Source organism: Amia ocellicauda, chromosome 17 (assembly GCF_036373705.1).
Source record: "Amia ocellicauda isolate fAmiCal2 chromosome 17, fAmiCal2.hap1, whole genome shotgun sequence".
Lineage (NCBI taxonomy): Eukaryota > Metazoa > Chordata > Actinopteri > Amiiformes > Amiidae > Amia > Amia ocellicauda.
In genome coordinates, this window is record NC_089866.1 from 2176102 (window position 1) to 2197500 (window position 21399).

A 21399-nucleotide genomic window follows, 5' to 3' on the forward strand; every position below is an offset into this window, starting at 1 on the left:
AACATGTCCTTGAACCAGATCACAGACTGGCGGCTGAGGAAACGTGCTGTTTGCATTGCAAGGGCAGGTGAGGAGAGGACATGCAGGCTATGCTGAGCCACAGATGCAGTGTATTGACTCAACAGTCACACAGAAACACTCAGCGGTATTGTAGTATTGTGTTGCAGTCTCATTGTATCCTATTATCACAGTAGAGATGAATCAGTGCGTACATTTTTATAGATTTGTGTCCCTCTTCCAGAGTAGATGCATTAGGTGAAAAGGATGCTTGTTGCAGTTTTATGAAGCCCTGTCCTGTCTGACAGAATTCACAGTTAGCAAGTGCGGGATTATTGTAAGTTATCCACTAAGTTACCCATGCCAGTGTGTGAGAACTCAAACGGGCTTGACTGGACTGGACTGGACTGCCCCCTTTAAATCAGTGGGTTCTACTTCATCTGCTTCTGGATAGATCCTGTGGGGAACAGAGTCAACAACTTTGAATAAAATAACCCCAAGCATGGGCTGCTCTCAGTGTAAATAATAACAACTATCATAATTTATTAGTAAGTATGTGACTCTTTTCTCCCCCAGTCTGCGAGTCACGTTGAAGCTGAAATAATACTGTCTGTTCACCCCATCCAAACTGAACTGATGTGTGTTAATCTCCAGTTATATTCCCATTGCAAATCAGGGCAGTTTACCTTTAGTACTTCAGATGATAATAATAATAATATTTCAGTTTGATTTAATATTTTAGCAATCTTTTGTTTGGATTGGTTACAATGTAACGTTTCCATTTAATCTGACTAAATTTGTGCAGGTTTGCCCCCCCCCCATCCCCCCCCACCAGCCTGAAGCTTCCCTTTTATTACCAAAAATGGGTGGTTTAGTGCAGGCAGAGAGAAAACAAGATTCTTGCAAGATTAGATTATATTAATAAACAGACACTGGGAGAAAAAACACATATATCGCATCTCAGTCGAAGGGCTTTTATATTTAGCTCCCCCACTCGTGCACTTTGTTTTGGAGCTCAGAACTGCAAGGTTGTTCGCCTCGCACATCTGCAACGCATTACTGTGAGTGGCGGGAACGAGAGCCGATGACACGCAGTCATCTGCCCCAGATCAAGCCCGTGGTGATTGGTATCGCAGGACTCGTGGTGCGTGGAGATAAAGCCCAGCCTCATCCTCTGGAGAGCTGGACCCAGGGGACCGCATCGCTGCTCCGCTGGCTCCCAGTGAGAGCGCTGGCTCTGGGTTTGAGTCCTCTAATGGGAAACAGACTCCAGTGCTGCTGGAACCAGCTTCTTAAGACCACAGCTTATTCCTCTTATTTATACTACTGGGGCTTTTACTGCTACTACAGCAACAACACACTGTGCAGAGCTACTCCTGGTGCTGCTCCTTAATGATGAAAATATGTACAGAGAGAGAGGTTTGTTTCTGAAAACAGTTGAGCTCACTTCAGCTGCTCCCGTCCCAGGTGTGGTGAACACTTTATAGTATTATTACTACTTTTTTAACTTCCTCTGCGGAGCTCTGGTTGGCCGATGGCATGTCTTGGTCCGGCCCCAGCAGCCTCCGGGCCACAGAGTCCAGGGAAGGCTCTGATTGGAAGAACCACGGTTGACGTCCATCCATGACGGTTGAAAGCAAACTTGGAGCAGCGCCGCAGTGCCCTGTGTGGCATTTCTACCCCCCTGCCTCCTGCCCCCTGCCCCAGGGCTCTCCTTACCATCCGGCATCCATCGCTGCCCAAGTGGTTTTGATGAAATCTATTTAAAGTATTTAGGACGGAAGGAAGGAAGCCGTTAGCCATGAGGTGTTTTATTTGATTTTCTCTCCATGTGTGCCTGTACCTGTATAGACACACACTGACACTGGGATTTATTTTCATCACACATGTGAGCCACCTCTCATGGGCACCGTCCGCAAACTGGGTCCGTCTCTTTTTAAGAGCACTCTGAGCGTCTGTCTGTCTGGGTCTGGGGTCTGAGTGATGGGCACCCAGCCCTGGAGGTGCCTCTCTGTCCGTCAGCAGCAACGGCGGTTCCCACACAGAGAGAGGAGCAGGCGAGCCAGCAAGAGGAAGTGGGCTTTTTTATGTATTTATTGCTGACAGGAAAATGCTCCCCAGCGATCAGGGTAACCCTCACAGAGTGGCTTTTTTAAGCTATAACCTCAGGTGAACTCGACTCTGGAACTGCGGAAAGCGAGAGAGCGGTGAGGGCGGCCCTGAGTTTAGCCTCTGTTTACAGGAAAAATGACAACATGTAACAAAAAATATAGAGAGAGAGAGAGTGAGGGAGGGAGGGAGGGAGGGAGGGAGGGAGGGGTTGTTTTACGTGGGCAGTGTTCCTCTCCACTTAAGGTCAAGAACTATAGTGAACCAGGCGCAAGGAACCAAGGGCTCCGTTTCATCTCGAGTGTCTGCGGCGCAGCGTGTCAGCGACAGGGAGAGCGACTCCCGAGCGTTTCTTTTCCTTCCTGTTCACTGTCCTGAGAAAAATCATTAACACTGCTGAGGGACAGGATCATATTTTGTGTCTTTGTTGTGTTTATGAATGTGTGTATTTGTATTAAATGCTATCAAACTTGCTTTAGTCACTCCTGCACCTTCTGAATAAAAGAGGCGTCGGGTGATCTTCTGCCCTTTGCACATGCTCAGCTGTGGTTGCCCAGCTTGTTGAGAATTGTGGGCCGGGCGTTTGGCTCGGCTCGGCTCGGCTCGGCTCGGGCAATCTCTGCGATGGGGGTACCCGGATAGTGACAACCAGCCTGCGTGCCTGAAGGACACATCCTCCTACCCTGCTCTCTTCTGAACACATGCATTGAACACACAGACACATGTTGCGATACATAAAATCCCAGCAAACCGTAAATCAAATGCCCTCTGTGCTTCTGATGGCCAAATCCAGAGAATTCAGTTTCTGCATTAAAACAAACACCCCAACTTCAGCACGGGGAGCACTTGTATGTATTTATGAATTAGGAGCCGCTAAATTGGGTAATTAGGGCTGATGTGTGCCTAATTAGCATCTGTTAGTGCCCGTCATGCGCCCTCATTCTCCTGCCCCCAGTGGCATTGTTGGAGGACGTTGATTTGCAGCCACTTTGAGGAGAACGGATCAGATGCACTTGATTTACAACCAGAACATGGCCTCCAGCATCGGCCCCATTCACCAGCCAACGCTTTCTTTCTTTAATTGTTTAATTATATGGTATCTTTAAAGCTCGGGCTGCAGTCATTCTTGACCGAAGGGACCGTAGCACGGCACCGTCTCCGAGGAAGTGACTTCCAGACTTGACCTTCCCGAACTTCCGGGGAACATCTTCTTGTCCTGACTGCAGGGACGTGGTCTGGACTCACGGGCAGCGGGACGAGGGTCCGGTGTGAATCACCACACAGCGTCACGGCCAGATGAGGGCCTGTAACGGGAATCGATTGGTGTCACTGTGAAATAAATAAATCCACAGTGGAATTTGTGAGTGCTGCAATCACAGCGGGGGGGTAATAACAGCCTGATGAATCAGCCTCTCTCTGCTCTGAACTTCACGCACGGTTTCTGCCAGCACCCCCGACCTCTGTGGTCAAGTTGGGAAGGTAAAACTGGCTTCTCTCTGTGTCTCTCTCTCTCTCATAATTATTTTTTTATCTCTCGCGCTGGTGTGTTTTTTTCCGGCCGTGTTTGTGTTAGGACACTCTTATCAGACCCGTTCAAGGTCGGGCTCCCGGTGGCGCTGGGCCCGTGTCTCCTGCTCACTAAACCACTCCGACTCCATTCTCAGACTTTTAGTCACAACACCGGATCCCGGTCAAGAGCCGATATTTATAGAACGCTGCTTTTGATAATGATGTTTCCACCTGGAGCCATGAAACTGAGAATTGTGTCAGGACTAGGTTCGTTTTTTGTTTTTGCACGGAGAGCATCCTGCGAGAGTGAGAGCTTCGGTGGGAACTCTGCAGCCCCCTTCCCCTTAACCCTCACCCCTGGGACGCCCTGGGAAAAGGGCTTTGGTTCGTGTTACAGCCAGTTTAAGTGTGCTCAAGTTTTTTCAGTTTTTGTTTTGTTATCCGTTCCTTCTTTTGCCTTCGTTAATACATCCCCAGTGTCGGAGCGGGTCTCTCTCGGCCCACCTGCCCTGGGGGGTGGGGTTGGGGGCTGGCCACCTCTCTTCCCACAGCCCCCCGGCGAAGGGGAAAGTTCTCCTCCTCATTTGAGCCGTCCTCACACCCTTGTAAAACAATCCTTTTTTCCCACACATATAATTCTCGCCTGCTTCTCACACAGCCCACAATTATGTCCCTCTCGCTCTCTCTCGCTCTCTCTCTCTCCGGGACGGTGGGAGCGCTTGTCCACAGTCCGGCGGGCGGCTCCCTCCCTCCCTCCCTCCAAAAGCAGCAAAATATAACTGAGAACAAAGCGAGCAAACAAAGCTGTCAGGGCTAATTACAGCTCTCCCACAGTGGGCTCGTTTCTCTGAGGAGTCACTACAGTGGAGTGTTCCCCGACGAATCAATTAGCACGTGGGTCCTTAAGAAAACAAACACAAAGCACAGCAATTTTAGTGCTTTCCTTTATTTCCCCCGTAACTGTTTTAGAATTAACCCTTTCGAGACGCTCCCGTTGAAGGCCGCCCTCCGGTTCTGTTTTCCCGTGTCTAGATATCTGTTTCTACATCTGTTTAACATCTCAGTCTGTGTGGACAGAAGTGGTTTTCTTCATCGGTGGGGCGGGCCCCTGATGTGTCATGTTCGGTTATAGGATCCTAATATGGGGGGCCAGTCCCACCTGCAGGAGTGTATTTTCCCAGGTCAGCGTTGGCCGCCACTGTGCTGTGTCTGTCGAGTGTGGGGACTGGGCCCGGGGTTGACGGATGGTACCCCGTGATCTCCCGGCCGTAGGACTCGTGGTCAGCAGGGAACAGCCTCTCTACGGATGAGTGGTCCGGGACGTAAACGTAGTAGCCTCCATTAATTCATTCCAGTGAAGTGTTCCCGGGACTGTGGTCTCAGGGGTTTGCTGTGTTCACTTTAAAAAAGAAAAGGACTGGGGAAACATTCCCATTTCACAGAGGGTGTGTTTCCACGGTTCTTATCTCTGTGATTTTGTGTGTTTTTTGGTGTTTTGTTTTTTAATCTGATTCGATACGGCCTTTCTTTCTAAGTGGCTTGTTTACTTTTTTCTCTCTCTTTCTCTTTCTTTCTTTCTTTCTTTCTTTCTCAGTGTGCTGACTGGGTATTGTTTTACAGGGGCCGGTACTGGCTCTGTGGTTTGGCCTGTTTATGTGAACAATAGGGAAAGGGAGATCGGTTTTCCAGTCTGAGGGAATGTTACAGGCCAGGCTTGTGTGGCCAGCGGTGCACCATCTGGTTGAGGTGTTGATTGGACTAACATTTATTATTACTACTTTATTATTACTATTACTAGTAATACTACTACTGCTGCTACAGGCACATTTCCCAGCTCGGAGAGCAGGCCTGTGTTTGTTTGTGCAGCTGTGGTTGGTGTGTGATGGTGTGTGACTCTGTGACTGTCTCAGTGTCAGAGACGGGGGATGGAGTGAGTCGGGGGGGTGGTCTGAGACTGGGAGAGAGAGAGTGCCCAGCATGGGGCCTGCACAGCCTGGGTCTGGAGTATTTCCCACAGCCCAGCACAGCTGCCCTCCAGCGGCCGTGGGAACGACCGAGGCGTGGCTGCACCAGGCCGGTGTCGTCGGGAAGGGGAGGGCCGGCGCCGTGTGGGGAACGTATCGACTAGCCTGCGTTGAAAGTCACGATGGGAACGGGCCGGGGGTTCCCGCGGTGGTCTCCGGTGGGTCGGCCAGTTTCAGGGGCTGACCTGTTGTTCGCAGGCTTGAGATCGACCCCGGGAGATACTTCCAGTCTTCTGTTGAAAGCCAATTTTCTGCTTCGTTGTGCGTTTTGTCAGTCTGTGCAGATTCTGTGATTAATGTCGGCCGCAGACTTCTCGAGTGCGATTGTTCCAGCATTGCCGCGCTCGGGTCGGACGTTGAGGTAACTGATTCTCCGTGACTGTTGAAAACTTTTGACGAGGGGGTCCAACCTCAAGATTGCACCACAGCGATTTCCGAGACACAAAACACGTATTTTCCCTGCTCCTCGCCCGGGTGACGTATTGACGTTGGCCTGCTGTGCCGGATGGAGGGCTCTTGTTTACAGGAACCCCAGCGAGCCACAGAAGGAAACATTACAGGCCTGTTCTCCAGACACAGGCGGTAAAGTGATGCCTTCCTTCTGAGGTGAGGCTGGAGCCAGACGTATGTTAAATCCACCGTTCTTTCGGTGGGAAAAACAAGCAAACGGACTGGCTGTATCATGGCGAGTGACCATACTGTGAGCGGTCACTGCGCTGCTGCTGAGAGGAGGACGAATCCTGCAGCATGTCTCACTGTGTACAAATGCAGAAAAACTACGACTTCAAACTATACAATAATAACAGGGAGCCCCCAGCCGGTCCCTCGCGCACAGTAATCACTGGAAGCGGCCTCAGTCCCGGCTCAGATGGGAGAGGGGGAGGGCTGGGAACCTCGGACAGCTGTGGATCTGCGTCCGAGCCCAGCGATGAAGGACACTCCCAGCGATGAGCCCGGGGCGGAGGGAAGATGCAGAGAGAAGGGGACAGTGGAGAGAGCTGGACTTTGCCAGGCTGGTTTGCTAGTCGTTGTTGTTGTTGTTGTCGTTGTCGTTGTCATTGTCGTTGTTTTGAATGCCAGGCTCTCAAGCAGGGAGCAAGAGACTCAGCCGAGCCCTCACTGTGGTGAGTCACTTTGGCACAATCGCGTCTTTAAACGAGACCGCCCGGCTGCTGTGAGTGGAGCTCTGGTTTTGCAGAGCGGCCCGGCACTCGCCTGGCCTGAAACCACACTGTCCATGAGCCCGGAGCCGGGATTTCACACCAAACCTTCAACACAGGAGGGCTCGTATCAGGCGGTGGGCAGGGTTTTACCTTTTTATACCACCTGTCTCTCCCCCTCCTGTACCTATATGTCAATCCCAGTTTTTACTGTCAGGGTTTCATACTGAAAAGGGTCTCCGCTGCACAACTGAACAGGACGTTAGTGTCATTGATTACTGACCATTATCAGAACTCTCTAGATCTCCCCCCGCCTTGCTGTGAGTCCACAACCCCTTTGGTAAACCGATCACGGCCCCGACATGGGTAATATCATCAGCGCTGGTGCTGCAAGGCATGAAGTCTGTTTGATCCAGCACATGAGCTGCCGGCCCACGGACAAGCTCCCCTCTTGCAACACGTCTGCATGATGTCATCGTCCTGGCACTTGGGTGGTTCCACTGCAGTCGGTGGCCAATCACAGAGGAGGGCCGGTGCTCTTGCTGGTACCTGTGCCCCGGTCAGTGGGTTCTGGGCTGGCACCGAGCTGGGGAACATGGGGGGCCACGGCGCCCCAGACCGCAGCGTGGGCCCGGGACCAGAGCCTCTCTCCCAGGACCTTTCCCTCTGACCCGATAACTGCCGTTCACACACAGCACGGCAAGCCAGCATGGCACGCACACCAGTGCGCAAAGGGAAAAGGAAAAATAACCCTTCTCTGTGCTTTTTCATTTCCCTTTTTCTTCTTTTCTTTATCTCATCCTTCCATCTGTTACTTCTCCTCCATTTCCCCCGATTCCATCGCGCCTCTTCTTTCTATATGTATTTGTCCTTGTCACATGTCCGCCTCTGCGGTCCGCTGCCCGGCGCCGGCACAAAGCCAAGCCCCCCGGTGCCCGAGCCTCTCTCTTCCTGGGAGAGTGGGCAGACAGACGGCTTCCTTCATTAGCGCTGAGGAAACGCTCGTATTATTTTAAACTCTTTATCTCGGGGGTGCCGGACAGGGGGCGGGCTGCTGTTTTTACTTTTCCTAGAGGTTGGGAGTAGTTTAGTAAACCTTCGAGGGCACTATATTTTCTGTTTTAGCCTACTCTCCTCTTTGTATAATCCTTTTAAAGTTTTAGAGAAGAAATTAAACATGTTCCTTCTCCGCCCGCTCCCCGCTCCTCTCCTCTCCCATAAATAAATGGGACGGTGCCGACAGACGGAGATAAGACCATGCCCCTCTTCACCCCCCCCGGCCGATCCGCGGCACTGAAGCACCAGGAACGACTGTCTGGTCTTTATTAGGGCTCAATGCGAAGCTCCAGCAGATTTGGACATCATTTATAAACGCATCAAGAAAAAGCTGGGATTCACAAAACAAGGCAAAGAAAAAAAATCAGCCTCCTGTCTTCCATCTCTCCCCACCCTCTCAGTCAGAGCTGCCTCCCCGTGTTCGCAGCAGGCTTGGGGGGGGGAGTAGAGAGAGCTGGAATTCAGATAAGCCTGCCCTCCAGTGTGGGGTGGGGCTGGACGGTTTACTGGAGCCGAGTGCGTCTTGTGGGGTGCGAGAGGCCCAGAGGTCAATCCACACCGATTCTATGCAATTACGTGGGGGGGAGGGAGAGAGAGAGAAACAGCTTACCATGATATAAAACATGGAACAGGTGAGGTCAGTCCTGTGGGTGTGGCCGGTCAAGGGTGGGTCAGTCCTGTGGGTGTGGTCAGTCAGGGGTCAGGGGTCAGGCAGAGGACTCCATCTCGGCTGCGCTGCGGTGCAGGAGCGTGTGGGCGAGGCCTGTGCGGTGCAGGCGGAGGGGGCGAGGCCAAATATGTGTGATGGGGTGAGACTCGGAGCAAAAAAGCAACAAAAAAGGAATCGTTATTCTTTGTGTGTGCGTTTTGTATCACCAATTTCCTCTGTTTATTTTCCTTGCAATTTAACGTTGCTTTCTCTCTGCGTCCCTAAAAAGGAAACTTTTATTTTGTTCCCTGTGCTTGCCATAAACACAGACAGCGCTGCCAGAGAGATCAGAGAGGAAATTATAGGCTGGCATTTAAAGAATCTTCTGGGGAATTCGCCTGCCAAGGGAAAGGCTATAATATTCTCTTTATTCTATACAGGGCGTTGTGATGTCATGTTCTCCGGCTCCAGCGACAGTGTGTGTGTAGAGCTCAGAGACGTGACACTGTGTTGTACTGACACAACGGCGATAGAAGGCCGAAAAGGAAAAGGAACGTCCACATAAGCATCCGCGTGTGGACACGTCACTTCACACGTGGTACATGTGTGTGGACGAGAGAGCACGGAGACCTGCCCCTCCAGCCACCGTCTGCGTGCCGCGCGGTCTGTGGACCTGTTCAAGTTCAGTGTGGCTGGGTTTAACTACATCCCCTGGTTGTCTGGCCTGGCCGGCACAGGACACATTGACGGGAACATAGGCGTACTTTAAGATTAAATAAAAACCTTTCCAATCCACGAAAACTAGAGTAGGGAGTCTCTGCTTCACTGGGGTGCGGCTGGTAGTGAGAAGACGAGAGAACGGGCCGGTGAATGTCGAGTTTTGAACACCTGGACCCGCCTCGTGTCGATGGGTTTTGTGCAGCAGGGGAGAATATGATTCTGACCTTCGATCATTCTGTGAGAAGTGTCCGAAATCGGGGCCGGGCTGTTGTGAAGCCCCAGGGCTGGCGCTCTGCTGGCCTGGTTGTGCGGAGGGGCTTCCAGATGAATGAGGCTCGCAGCTTCTCCACCCCGCTTCCCCGGAGAAGCTGTTCTGGGAAGCACAGCTGTTTATTGGGATCCTCGCTGCTTTACTAGACAGTGTGGGCCAGGTGATGTTTATGAGTCTGCTTTGTGGGTGGCATGAGCACAATACAGTCACACAAAACACAACATGTGCAGAGTATGTTGTGTGCAGTGTATTAAACCCTTGAGTCCAGAGCCCTAGCGGCACTGCGGTGCTCGATCGCTCCAGCTCTGTATTTCCGACAGAAGACACCTGGTTCCCGGTTTCTAGCCTAGTCTTTACGAGCCCCTTGTTCAACACGGATGATTTCCAGAAGCACGGCAGCCTGTGAAGTGAGTGGCAGCTTCCAGACCTCCTTTGCACACAGGTCAGAGGCGAGGGACCCAAGAATATTTGTCCGTCTGCGAAGCTGAAAGAGTCAGACGCTGGCGAGACCCGCCCCAGTCGTCTTCTGTTTGGACTTTAATCTGTAAAGTTATTAAAGGCTTGGCACAGCTGAGGGTCTGACGATTCCCAATCACACTCTGTCTGCTCCTCTAGACTTTGGTTTGGGGGAGATAGAGATGGGAGAAAAATCTCAAAAATGTAATTTCCCTTGCTTGTTCTCCTTTTGTTCTGGGGTCGGAGGGCCGTGTTTGACATGGGAATGTGTGCCTCGTGGAGCAAGATTTAATTAAGTCTGCCCGGCCCTGCGGTGCTCTTGGCAGGGGGCACCGTGCTGACAGAGGCCGGGCTCTAGGACGCTTTTCTGAAGGAATGGCCAACCTGCCGAGGGACGCTAAATCAGACGTCTCCCCTCCTATCTGTGGACATGATGCGAGCCAGGGGCCGGCCTTCAGAGACCAAGGGCCGGCCTTCGGTCAGACGCGCCTTCTCCCGAGCTGCAGCCAGCGGTGTCAACGCCGAGACAACTGAACATGCTCTCTCTAGCAAACAAGCCACTGAACACACTGCGGCCCAGATCTCAGACACTGAGCAGAACTCTGGAGCGGACCGTGCTTTTCCTGTCTATATCTGTCTAACCCTTTGTGTCTGGGAACGGGGAGGGTAGCCATGTTTGAGTTCTTTTTGCATGACGCCACATGAAATGAACAGCACTGTCCAAGTGTTGGGGGAAAAACAATAAGAGAAAACTAGTGGGTCACAAAATGCAGACTGGCTGACAGGCCTGGGTCCCATCCTACCCCGCTCCCGTCTGCGCTGCCCTTCACACGACCCCTCTGGAGAGAGGCGATGGAGGAGCATCCCGCTGTGTCAGCGTAGTGAAGCCAGGGGTGATGCTCAGGGTCTAACGAGCTCCCAATTAGTGTGTTGTGTTTGGAACATCGCATAGCGTTCCCGAGGATTGCGCTCATGCAGTTTGGCTGCTCCCGGATCAAGAGGAATGAATAAAATTAGGTCGTTGGGGTATTTTTTGTTGTTTTCTGATATTGACAGATAAAGTGTGTGTGTGAGGGGGAGGCGCAGCTCAGCAAAACTAAGACCATGGAAGACCATTGTCCACCACCATCCTTCCTACCGCCACTGCCGTCCAGTGTCCCACACCGTCCCCGACTCGGTGAAGAGTGTGCGGAAGACACGCTCTGCCTCTCGGAGGTCAGATGTCAATCTCACTACATCTGCTTCTGGGGCTGCAGCTCTACAGTCCCAAGACTTCACTGCCGAAGAATGTGTAGCCCGTTTCCAGGTAGTCCCCAGACGGGTATAAATCCTGACCAGTAATAGCGCTTTATTCATCTCACAAGATATGTAACCCCCTTCCATCCACCCACACGCACGCACACACACACAAGCATACACACTGTTCTGATTCGCACAGGAGATCAGTTTTTGCAATGAAAACCTCTGCAAAACCGCGGGAAACAATCGTCTGCAGGTCCTCCTCGTCGCTCCACATGTCTACCGCTCACACGAGCGAAGTGGGGACACACGTCTCTTCTGCTCCTCGTTCGGGGCTGCAGTCGGTGTGAGGGGCACAACTGCGTCAGGGCACCCGGGGGGCTTCGCAGGGAGGCGTGTGGTGACCAGGTGTCAGGAACGATGTGAACGCTGGACAAACGTCAGCGTTCTAGTCATCGATGGGGAGAGGGATTGATGTTGGTTGTGAGGGTTGTGTTGCCGTGGGTGTTGGGTTTACAGCTCTGCGTAACTGCAGGAATAAATCAAAACCAGGATCACGCCGGCTTGTGCCAAGTTGTATAACTCTCTCGATGTACACAGCGTGTTTATGGTATTCCTGTGCTTTTCAAATCCAGAACTGAAGAGTAATTCCCCGGTATCACTTTTTTAATTTATTTTTTATTACATATCTTTCCCTGAGAGTTCCTCAAAGGTGTGTGTACACTGCCCCCCCCCCCACCCCACTCACTGGGGAACTGGAATTACAGGCTGAGTTGGCACACAGGAAATGTGATCCGCTAGGATTTAGCTAGTCCTAATCAAACAAGCCCTGCCAGCCGAGAGGGTGTCCGTGCGCCGAGTTCAGTCCCTGCGGAGGACGGAGGACGCAGTGTGGGGACCGAGGCAGCGCAGCGTGGACACGGACAGCCGCCATAAATAAGAGCTGTCCCCATGAGATCCTCACCAATCCTGCCCCCAGATTAAAACCCTAATTGTCTGCCCCTGAGCTGTATATAAAAGTTATGTCAAGAGGAAGTTGTATATTTGGAAACGGACAGCCGTGCGTTGGGTTCTCACACTCGGCCGCTTCCCTATGAGCCCAGGTCCCCTTTCTGAAGAGGCTGAGATTTACAGCCCAGCAAGGGGAGATGCTGATTGGCTCCTCAGCTTTACAACACCGTGCTGCTGGGTGCGCTCACCACACAAAGCAGGTTTATTGTCCTGTGTGTGTGTGTGTGTGCTGGGAGTAAGTGGGGGTTGGGGCTGTCAAATATAACGTTTGCTTGTATGAAGTTTTTATCCCTGTGTTAAGTTTTTGGAAAGTGCAAGTTTCTCACAACCCTCAAATTCACAGAGAGGTAATTCCTGTATTGTGGTTGACCACAGCGAATGAGACTGGAAATGTGAAATCAGGTGGAGCCGTGTGCCATGTTGTTGTCTGTGGGACCAGAGAGCGTTATCAGCAAACATTCCTTTAGCCCAGGGTTCGGTGCTTCTCCGGTGTGGCATACAGGAGTGAAGCACGAACCTGTACGGGCCTGGAATAGAAAAAGACAAAGCATTCGTAGGGATCGAAGCAACCCAGAGCACTGCGGCCTTGCGTTTTCTTAGCGTGGTTGAGAGGGGGGGGGTGGTGCGGTTCCTCTGGCTTGTCACACCCACCGCCTGGCATGGGTCCTTCATCTCTGCACACCTGCTACTTTCCTGTTTTTCTTACAGGAAAGAAAACAAGAAATAAAACTCGCCAGGTGAGTCTGCAGCCCTGGCATTCCTGGCTCCCCCGTCGGATAATCCCCCCCTTTCAGCGCCTCGTTCCTGAGCTCCTGATCCGCCGGGTTCCTTTAATCTGCCGGAGTCTTTGGCGCTCCCTCCGGCTTCATCTCCTTCCCAGCATGTCTGTCCGCCCCCCGCCATCAGGGCCGGTGTGAGTCCGTGAGTCGAGGGCCATCGCTGCAGCTGGGCTCGGTCCCGAGTGCAGCGCCCCGAAACACGAGGGCTTCTCATCTCGTGAAGCTTTTTTCACTTCAGCGGAAAACCTGACTTTCTGTAGTAGAATCTGTGCCGTAAAATCAGAAAATGAATGAATGTGTAAAAGAATGCTGTGTTCCCCGGCCCCCGTCTGTGATTACTTTGTTCTGTTCATCAGCTTTGACCTCACAAAGTCCCCTCCACCCCCCCCCACAATTGCCACAATATTTTCCATCTGCTTGATTTAAGGGTCTCTTTTGGCAGCTGTGGAAGGACCAGGGGAGGGGGCAGTTTTAATTCAGGAATGAATCTTTCCACCATTAATCCAGCTGTTAATTTATTCTGCGGCCCTCTAAGAAACAGCTGGTTCCCAAGAAAGCCTGCCTGCCCCCCCCCTCTCCAAAACGAAGCCACTTCTGTCTAGCTGCACGAAGCCCAGGCGCTGGACTGTCCCCGCAGAAACGTGGCCGAGGAGTGAATTCGTCCACAGGCCCCCTGTGCCGCCCTGTGAGCCGCTCTTACTCCTGTGGATATAGCAAACCGGGGTCATTCGTTTTTGAAGTGGACTTTAACACTGAATGCCCTGGGGCAGTTGGGCAGCGGAAAACACACAGTTTACCTTGAAATGGACATGTTGTTGAGGTCAGGTTTGCCTCCATCGCCTCTGTGCTTCTCTACACACATGGCCTTTTGTTCGTTTATTGTTTGCACGATGAGTACTGTGAGTCGGATCGCTAGCGGAGGACTTCCGGTAGCTGCCGCCCGGTGTGTTTGACACGCTCCCACAGCTAAATCACGCCAACCTCCACTCTGTCGGGGCCTGTCGAGTGTGCCTGCCTGTGTGTGATTAGTGCTGCGGAGTTTCATTCTTCCTCCCCTTTCCTGGGGACATGATTGCCTGTGGTCACTTTTTCTTTTAAGTTGAGGTCCTCTCAGATTTAGGCTCGAGCCGCCAGCTACGACACATCAAAGGGGATTACGCTGACGAATGCAAATATGGACTTGCCCCCAAATACAATGGTGACAGTCGGCTAAACGCATCTGAACAAGAACTTAAGTGTGAACTTAAAGCGCCACAGAATATCAGACTGCAGTCGGCCATTTTTAAACGAGGAATCGGGATGGGCCTGATCGGTCCCTCTGCAACCCGACAAATATCTAAGACTCCTTAAAAGGCAGGAGGTTTGTGTTCACCATCCTTAGTGTTGATGTGGCCTCGGGGAGAGTACAAGGGATTATGGACTTTGTTTTACAGTTTCTGCCAAGCAGCTTCCAGGGCTACAGACGAACGCGGCAGAAATACTGGTTCTGCGGATTTGTATTTATTTTTCCCCTCTCCCTTGTGTGAAAAAGTGCAAAAGTGGGCTCTTAACGCCTTCTAATCTCTGCCGTGACAGTATCGTAGGTAGGATCGGAAATCACCGCCCCACGGTGTGCGTGAACCCTGCTGCTCATGGCGAGTAGGCAGAGGTGCGTGTGTCATACGTGTTCATCAACACCAGCGTGTCAAGCTCAGCCTAGATCTGCACACATTCAGTTCAGTGAGTAGATAAACAATCCCACCCTTTATGGAAGCCGAGGAGACTCGATCCCTGACCCCAGACTGGACCAAACTGCAAAAATTAACCAAGTTACTCTGTGATTTAAAAACAGCCCCACTCATTACGCTTTATCCAAAATATGATATGATGTCTTAAATCTATTTACATCCCTGTTGTGAGTGAGTGTGTGTGTGATGGGTTTAGGCTGCAGGGACAGTCCCTGGGCTGATGCCAGACGCTCAGCTGAGAGAGAGAGAGAGAGAGAGAGAGAGAGAGAGAGGTGTGCCGTGGATCCCTGTGGAAATGACCTGCATAGGAACGCAGTGCAGCGAGTGGAGCGTGTCCCCTCGTCATTACAGACCGAGGCTGGGGGGCCACAAGTCTGTAGTGCTCTGTATCTGGGCCAAAGAGATGTGATACATACCTGTACACACACCACACACAAACACACACATTTTGTCACATGGTCTGTGTCAGAACCAACCTGCCACCTCACACAGAGTGAGTCGTGTCATCCGGGACACCCCTCCTCTTGCACAGATGTGCGGACGTGCCTCATCAAATACCACTGTGCTCTGTGCTGATGTAATCACTCCAATAACCTCCAATAGGTGGTGCCGGCTGCCTTATCTACATCAGCTTCACAGCCGTGTGTAAATTACTGCTATCGTAACAGGCATTCATACGCGAGAGTGATTTCCATGTGGATTTATTGATGTTTTTTACAGCCTCTTCTGTAGCCCTGACTTCCCTTATAGTAGAGAAGGGAGGGCTGTGTGTGAGTGAGCGTGTGTGTGTATATGTATGTATGTCTGAGTGTGTGCGTGTGTGGCCTCCAGAACCAGAGTGAGCCAAACGAACATGGGTGACATTAATTAGTGCTTTAAACTGCAAGAGGAACTGATTTTGACCTGCATGGGAAACCACGGTAGAGTAACCACCATAATAATCTGATTTAGTCCGTCCTCCGCCCCCTCCCTGACTCAGAGAAACACAGCTGCCCTCACCCCCCCCGCCCTGCAGCCTTGGGCACAGCGACGTCAGGGCAGAGCGGGACTGGGCCCCAGCGCCAGGGGGACGCTCAGCTGGGGGGTCCTGTTCAGGTCTCTCTGTTTCTGCTCGGGACGCTTTAGTATTATTATTCTTTTTTATTCAGCTACGAATGTGTCTTGCCTTCTCAGCAGCTCGGAGGGTTGGAGGCCGGGCTGAGAGAGAGCACAGAAAGAAGGCCGCTGCTGAATTCCAGTGTAATAACGCTTAATAAAGCGACTGCAGTGGCTTTGAACATCTGGCCGAGCCCAGTCAGTCTCCACAGCTGGAGCGGCTTGTGTGTCTCTGCTCCTGCGGCTCCATCTAGTGGTGGATTGTGGGTAATTACAGCCAAGACTGATCACATAAACAGAGAAGTAACCTCTTCCCCCCTTCTCTCTCTCTCTCTCTCTCTCAGGGCTCTCATCCCTCTGTTCGACCCTGACACCGGCCTGCTGGTGCTGTCTGGACAGGTGAGTGCTGCTGTCTCCGCCAGCCAGTGATCCGACCATTCATACATGAGGACGAGGAGTCACGTGATCAGGGGATGTGTCTCTCTCTCGCTCTCTGTGCAGGGGGACAGTGTGATCCACTGCTTCGAGGTCACCTCCAGCCAACCCTTCCTCGCTCCTGGTACGCCTCCTCCGTTCAGCCCGACCTCTTCCTCTCGCTGTCCCCCCACGGTTCGGTCACGCGGTCCTTTCCTTCTCGTTCTGTCTGTTTTTCACCCCATACCGCCTCTCTGTCACTCAGCTGTAACCACTGCCCTCCTCTCGACTCTGTTTTCTGTCCTGAAGTGTGTCACTGACAGGTAGGCGTCCTGTCCTCTGTCCTGTTGTCTTCCTCACTGCGTGTTTATGGGGTCGGGCCACAGCCCTTACACCTAGCCTCCTCTCTCTCTCTCTCCTGCACAGTGAGCCAGTGTCTGACTGAGGCTGCCACCAAAGGGATCGCCCTGGTGCCCAAGCTGGCTGTCGATGTCACTTCCTGTGAGGTCATGCGGGTCCTGCAGCTGACGGACAGCTTCATCGTGCCCGTGAGCTACCATGTGCCCCGCAAGGTGAGCCGCGTCGGAACCGCGAACACATCGCTAACTCTGTAGATACGTTTAGAGATCTGTGGACGAGCGCAGGAGTAACGAAGCGGGGACCCCTCTGTGTGTTTCAGTCAGGGCAGGACTTCCACGGAGACCTGTACCCCGACACCCGAGGCCAGAGCGCTGCCGTGTCTGCGCAGGAGTGGTGGGGCGGGGAGAACAGACAGGTACGGTGGAGCCGGGTTTTAAACGTGCGTTTCGCTGAGAGTTGCCGTGTGAAATCCGGTCTCTGATTGAGAATAACGACAATGAAAACACGATTGTGATCGGCTCTGTTTGTGGTTCTGTACGTGACCGCTGTCTGTCCCACCCTCTCCCTGCCTCTCCACCGATCGCTGCCCGCAGGTGCCTAAGGTCAGCCTCCATCCAGCCAAGCGACCAATCAAGAGCTCTGCTTCCAGTGCACCGTCCAATCAGCCTGCGAAGAAGGTCCTGCCGATCGTAAAGAGTAAAGAGGTGGGCGGCCTACAGTGTGTGTGTGCGTCTGTGTGTGAGAGTATGCGTGTGTGTGTCTGTGTCTGTGCGTCTGTGTGTGTTAGGACATCTGTATGTGTCTGTGTGTGCGTGAGCCTGTTTGTGTGTGTGTGTGTAGTTTGCATATTTACGTGTGTGTGGCACATTTCCTGATCCTCCCACCCCGTGTTTCAGGAGGACCCCCTCGGCCGCTCGTCCTCCAGCAGCTCCCTCACCAGTCCCAGCAGCTCCGGCAGCCTGGCGCCCTCCCCCTCCACCGGCAGCGGTCCGTCCAGCGGTTTCGCCTCCAGCCCCAGCCAGCGCTCACTGCAAAACATCCTGGGTAAGGCCTGACCTCCGTCCTGTCCCCTGCAGCAGTGTGGTGGGTAGAGACGACACTGACCCCTGACCCATGACCCCTGACCCGTCTCTCTCTCTCTCTCAGGCCCCAGTTCCAAGTTCCGTCACGCGCAGGGCTCGGTTCTGCACCGCAACACACACATCACCAACCTGAAGGGGCTCAACCTCACCACACCAGGGGAGTGCGATGGCCTGTGTGTGAACCGGGAGCGCATGGCCGTGCCGCTGGCCATCGCCGGGGGGCAGATCGCCGTCTTCGAGGTGCGGGTCACTTCATACTGATTTATTAATTCATTAGTTCTTCATTTTATTTGTTGGGTTTTGCCTGAATACACGAAACTATAGGAATAAAAAATGACACAAGAACCGCTCTATAAGATACAGTAGAAATAAATAAATAATGAGAGTAAATACAACTATATAACTCTGGCTGAAGACCTGTGTCACAGAGGTGGAATTTTCCACAGGGATGCGATTAATTCGGTAATGTGTTATTTAGTGTTTTTGTTTGTCTGTTTGATTATTTATTTATTGTCATTGTAAATGTTTAATTTTAAAGCACATAAGAAAGTGTCCAATCGAGAGGAGGCCATTCACCCCATCGTGCTCATTTGTTGTCCATTAATAACTAGGTGATCCAAGGATCCTATCCAGTCTACACCGATCAGCCATAACATTATGACCACTGACAGGTGAAGTGAATGACACTGATAATCTCGTTATCGTGGCACCTGTCAGTGGGTGGGATATATTAGGCAGCAAGTGAACATTTTGTCCTCAAAGTTGATGTGTTAGAAGCAGGAGAAATGGGCAGCGTAAGGATCTGAGCGACTTTGACAAGGGCCACATTGTGATGGCTAGACGACTGGGTCAGAGCATCTCCAGAACTGCAGCTCTTGTGGGCTGTTCCCGGTCTGCAGGGGTCAGTACCTGTCAAAAGTGCTCCAAGGAAGGAAAAGCGGTGAACCGGCGACAGGGTCATGGGCGGCCAAGGCTCACTGATGCACGTGGGGAGCGAAGGCTGGCCCGTGTGGTCCGATCCAACAGACGAGCTACTGTAGCTCAAATTGCTGAAAAAGTGAATGCTGGTTTTGATAAAGGTGTCAGAACACACAGTGCATCGCAGTTTGTTGCGTCTGGGGCTGCGTAGCCGCAGACCAGTCAGGGTGCCCATGCTGACCCCTGTCCACTGCCGAAAGCGCCTACAATGGGCACGTGAGCATCAGAGCTGGACCACGGAGCAATGGAAGAAGGTGGCCTGGTCTGATGAATCACCAGTTCAAGGTGTTGACTTGACCTCCAAATTCCCCAGATCTCAATCCAATCGAGCATCTGTGGGATGTGCTTGACAAACAAGTCTGATCCATGGAGGCCCCACCTCGCAACTTACAGGACTTAAAGGATCTGCTGCTAACGTCTTGGTGCCAGATAGCACAGCACACCTTCAGAGGTCTAGTGGAGTCCATGCCTCGACGGGTCAGGGCTGTTTTGGGACCTGCACAATATTAGGCAGGTGGTCATAATGTTATGGCTAATCAGTGTATTTTTGAATGATCCTAAATTGTCTTCAGCCACATCGCTGGGGAGTTTGTTCAGATTGTGACGCCTCTCTGTGTGAAGAAGTGTCTCCTGTTTTCTGTCTTGTATTGTCTCACATTGTGCAGTACTGTATCGCTGCTCTCCCCCAGCTCTCCCAGCCCGGCCGCCTGCCTGACACCGCCTTCCCCACCATCCAGAACACGGTGGCTGTAGCCGACTTCTCCTGGGACCCGTTCAACGCCTGCCGGCTGGCCGTGGGTGAGTATGGATGTGTGGCCCCTGCTTGTGCACTGAAGTAAACAATAAAACAACTGTCAACACGGCCCCCCGACGGCTGGATTCCTTGTGTGTCTCCACGTCCATCACTTCTTCATTACAATACATAAACAGACTGATGCTCTGGGGATCTGTACTGTGTGAGTGAACTATGACCTGTGACCTCTGACCTGCGCTTCTTTCCAACAGCCGGTGAAGACGCCAAGATCCGCGTGTGGCTGGTGCCCAAGGGGGGGCTGAAGGAGACCATAATGGAGCCACAGTGCGTCCTGCAGGGTACGACCCGTGAGGGTCTGAGGGAGGGGCGGGGCCACGTTTGGACTCCATTTCATAAGTTTAACACTTCAGTTAATCAATACTCAAATCGCTGGTCTCTCTGTCTCTCTGTCTGTCTGTCTGTCTGTCTGCACTCCAGGGCACACAGAGAAGATCTACTCAGTGAAGTTCCACCCCCTGGCCTCGGGGATCCTGGCCTCTTCCTCCTATGACCTCAGCGTGCGGATCTGGGACCTGGACGCCCGCAAGGAGGTCAAGCGGCTGAAGGGACACCAGGACCAGGTACTGAGGACCGAGAAGCAGCTGTGCTTTCTGTGGCCCCGGGGCAGTGGGTTTTTAATCCGCAGTGGCAGGTTTCCCGCAGGCCAGGTGTCCGTGGTTCCCAATCGAAGGCTGCTGTTGAGACTTGTGTTCACCTCTCCTCCCCTCTCCTCTCCTGCAGATTTTCAGCCTGGCCTGGAGCCCCGACGGTCGCCTTCTGGCAACAGTCTGCAAGGATGGCAAAGTGCGCATCTATGACCCGCGGAAGTCCACCGAGCCCAGCCAGGTACGATTGGGCGATGACAGCCACGGGGGCGCTGATGTCCACATGGACTGGCCACGGCCTGCGCACCTTCCTGGGGCGTTGTGCTTACGTTTCCCGGTCCTCAGGCCCTGGGCACTCTGGGTGTCACTGGGGAGTCTTCAGTCCGGTCTGGGAGGGAGGGTTTGCTTTGCTTTTATGGCGTCTGACGGAATGTCAAATGTTTCTGGTGCTTCACTGCCACTGGCCTTGTGAGCCGGCACTGTCCGGCAGGGCGAGGTGGTGTGGAGAGTTACGTTGTCCTCTGTCTGTCTCTCTCTCTCTTGCAGGAAGGGCCCGGCCCAGAGGGGGCTCGGGGGGCCCGTGTGGTGTGGGTCTGTGGTGGAAAGTACCTGCTGGTGTCCGGGTTCGACAGGTAGGCAGTGTCTCCTGCTGATCAAGTGGCAACCCGACCATGACATTCACCGTCTTAACCTGCCCGGCCTCAACTCAGACCCCTAGCCATGACCCAGCAGTGTGCCTGACTGCTGCCCTAGCGTCCCCTCTGAGCACCCGACTCCAGTAACTCACACCACTGACGGGGAAAAGCGCACGTTTAAAAGCACGTCACAGACAGATGTCAGAAAGGTCTGTCCAGTGCGGCTGTGCGGTGGACAGGGGCGTCTTGGTGTCCCGGTAGTTCTGATGTTGTTCTGGTTCCTGTCTCCTGGCAGCCAGAGCGAACGGCAGCTGTACCTGTACTCCGTGGGGTCCCTGTGCTCGGGCCCCGTCGCCACGGCCAGCACCGACGTCTCCCCCTCCACCCTCATCCCCTTCTATGACGAGGACACCAGCACGGCCATCCTCACCGGCAAGGTAACCGGCCGCCCTGATCCGGGGGTCTGTCTGCGGCGACACAATACAATACAAAGTCAACCGCAGACACAGGTCAAGAGTACGGTGGCCTCGTTGTGCCAAACACAGTGACCGGAGCTGTGCCGTGTTTGCCCCGCTCTCCCGCAGGGCGATACCCGGGTGTACGTCTACGAGATCCTGCCGGAGTCGCCCTACTTCCTGGAGTGCAGCAGCTTCAACTCCTCCGACCCGCATAAGGTACGTGCTCTGTGCCGACCCGACTGCACTTCCCCCCGCGGTACCGGACTGCCGAG

General features: G+C 52.9%; 1 protein-coding gene across 2 annotated transcripts in view; it reads left to right on the top strand.

The window, feature by feature from the left end:
* The window catches only part of LOC136713112 (mitochondrial import inner membrane translocase subunit TIM16), a 101331-nt gene that overhangs the window by 74156 nt on the left and 5776 nt on the right, over window positions 1-21399 (top strand). For both annotated transcript variants that reach the window (XM_066690066.1, XM_066690068.1), the window contains exons 10-23: window positions 16147-16201; window positions 16304-16361; window positions 16643-16788; window positions 16896-16991; window positions 17170-17280; window positions 17473-17620; window positions 17723-17898; window positions 19326-19434; window positions 19642-19728; window positions 19868-20010; window positions 20171-20275; window positions 20581-20666; window positions 20965-21106; window positions 21254-21343. In XM_066690066.1, coding sequence (XP_066546163.1) covers window positions 16147-16201; window positions 16304-16361; window positions 16643-16788; window positions 16896-16991; window positions 17170-17280; window positions 17473-17620; window positions 17723-17898; window positions 19326-19434; window positions 19642-19728; window positions 19868-20010; window positions 20171-20275; window positions 20581-20666; window positions 20965-21106; window positions 21254-21343 — 1552 coding nt within the window. The remainder of the gene's footprint in view (window positions 1-16146; window positions 16202-16303; window positions 16362-16642; window positions 16789-16895; window positions 16992-17169; window positions 17281-17472; window positions 17621-17722; window positions 17899-19325; window positions 19435-19641; window positions 19729-19867; window positions 20011-20170; window positions 20276-20580; window positions 20667-20964; window positions 21107-21253; window positions 21344-21399) is intronic.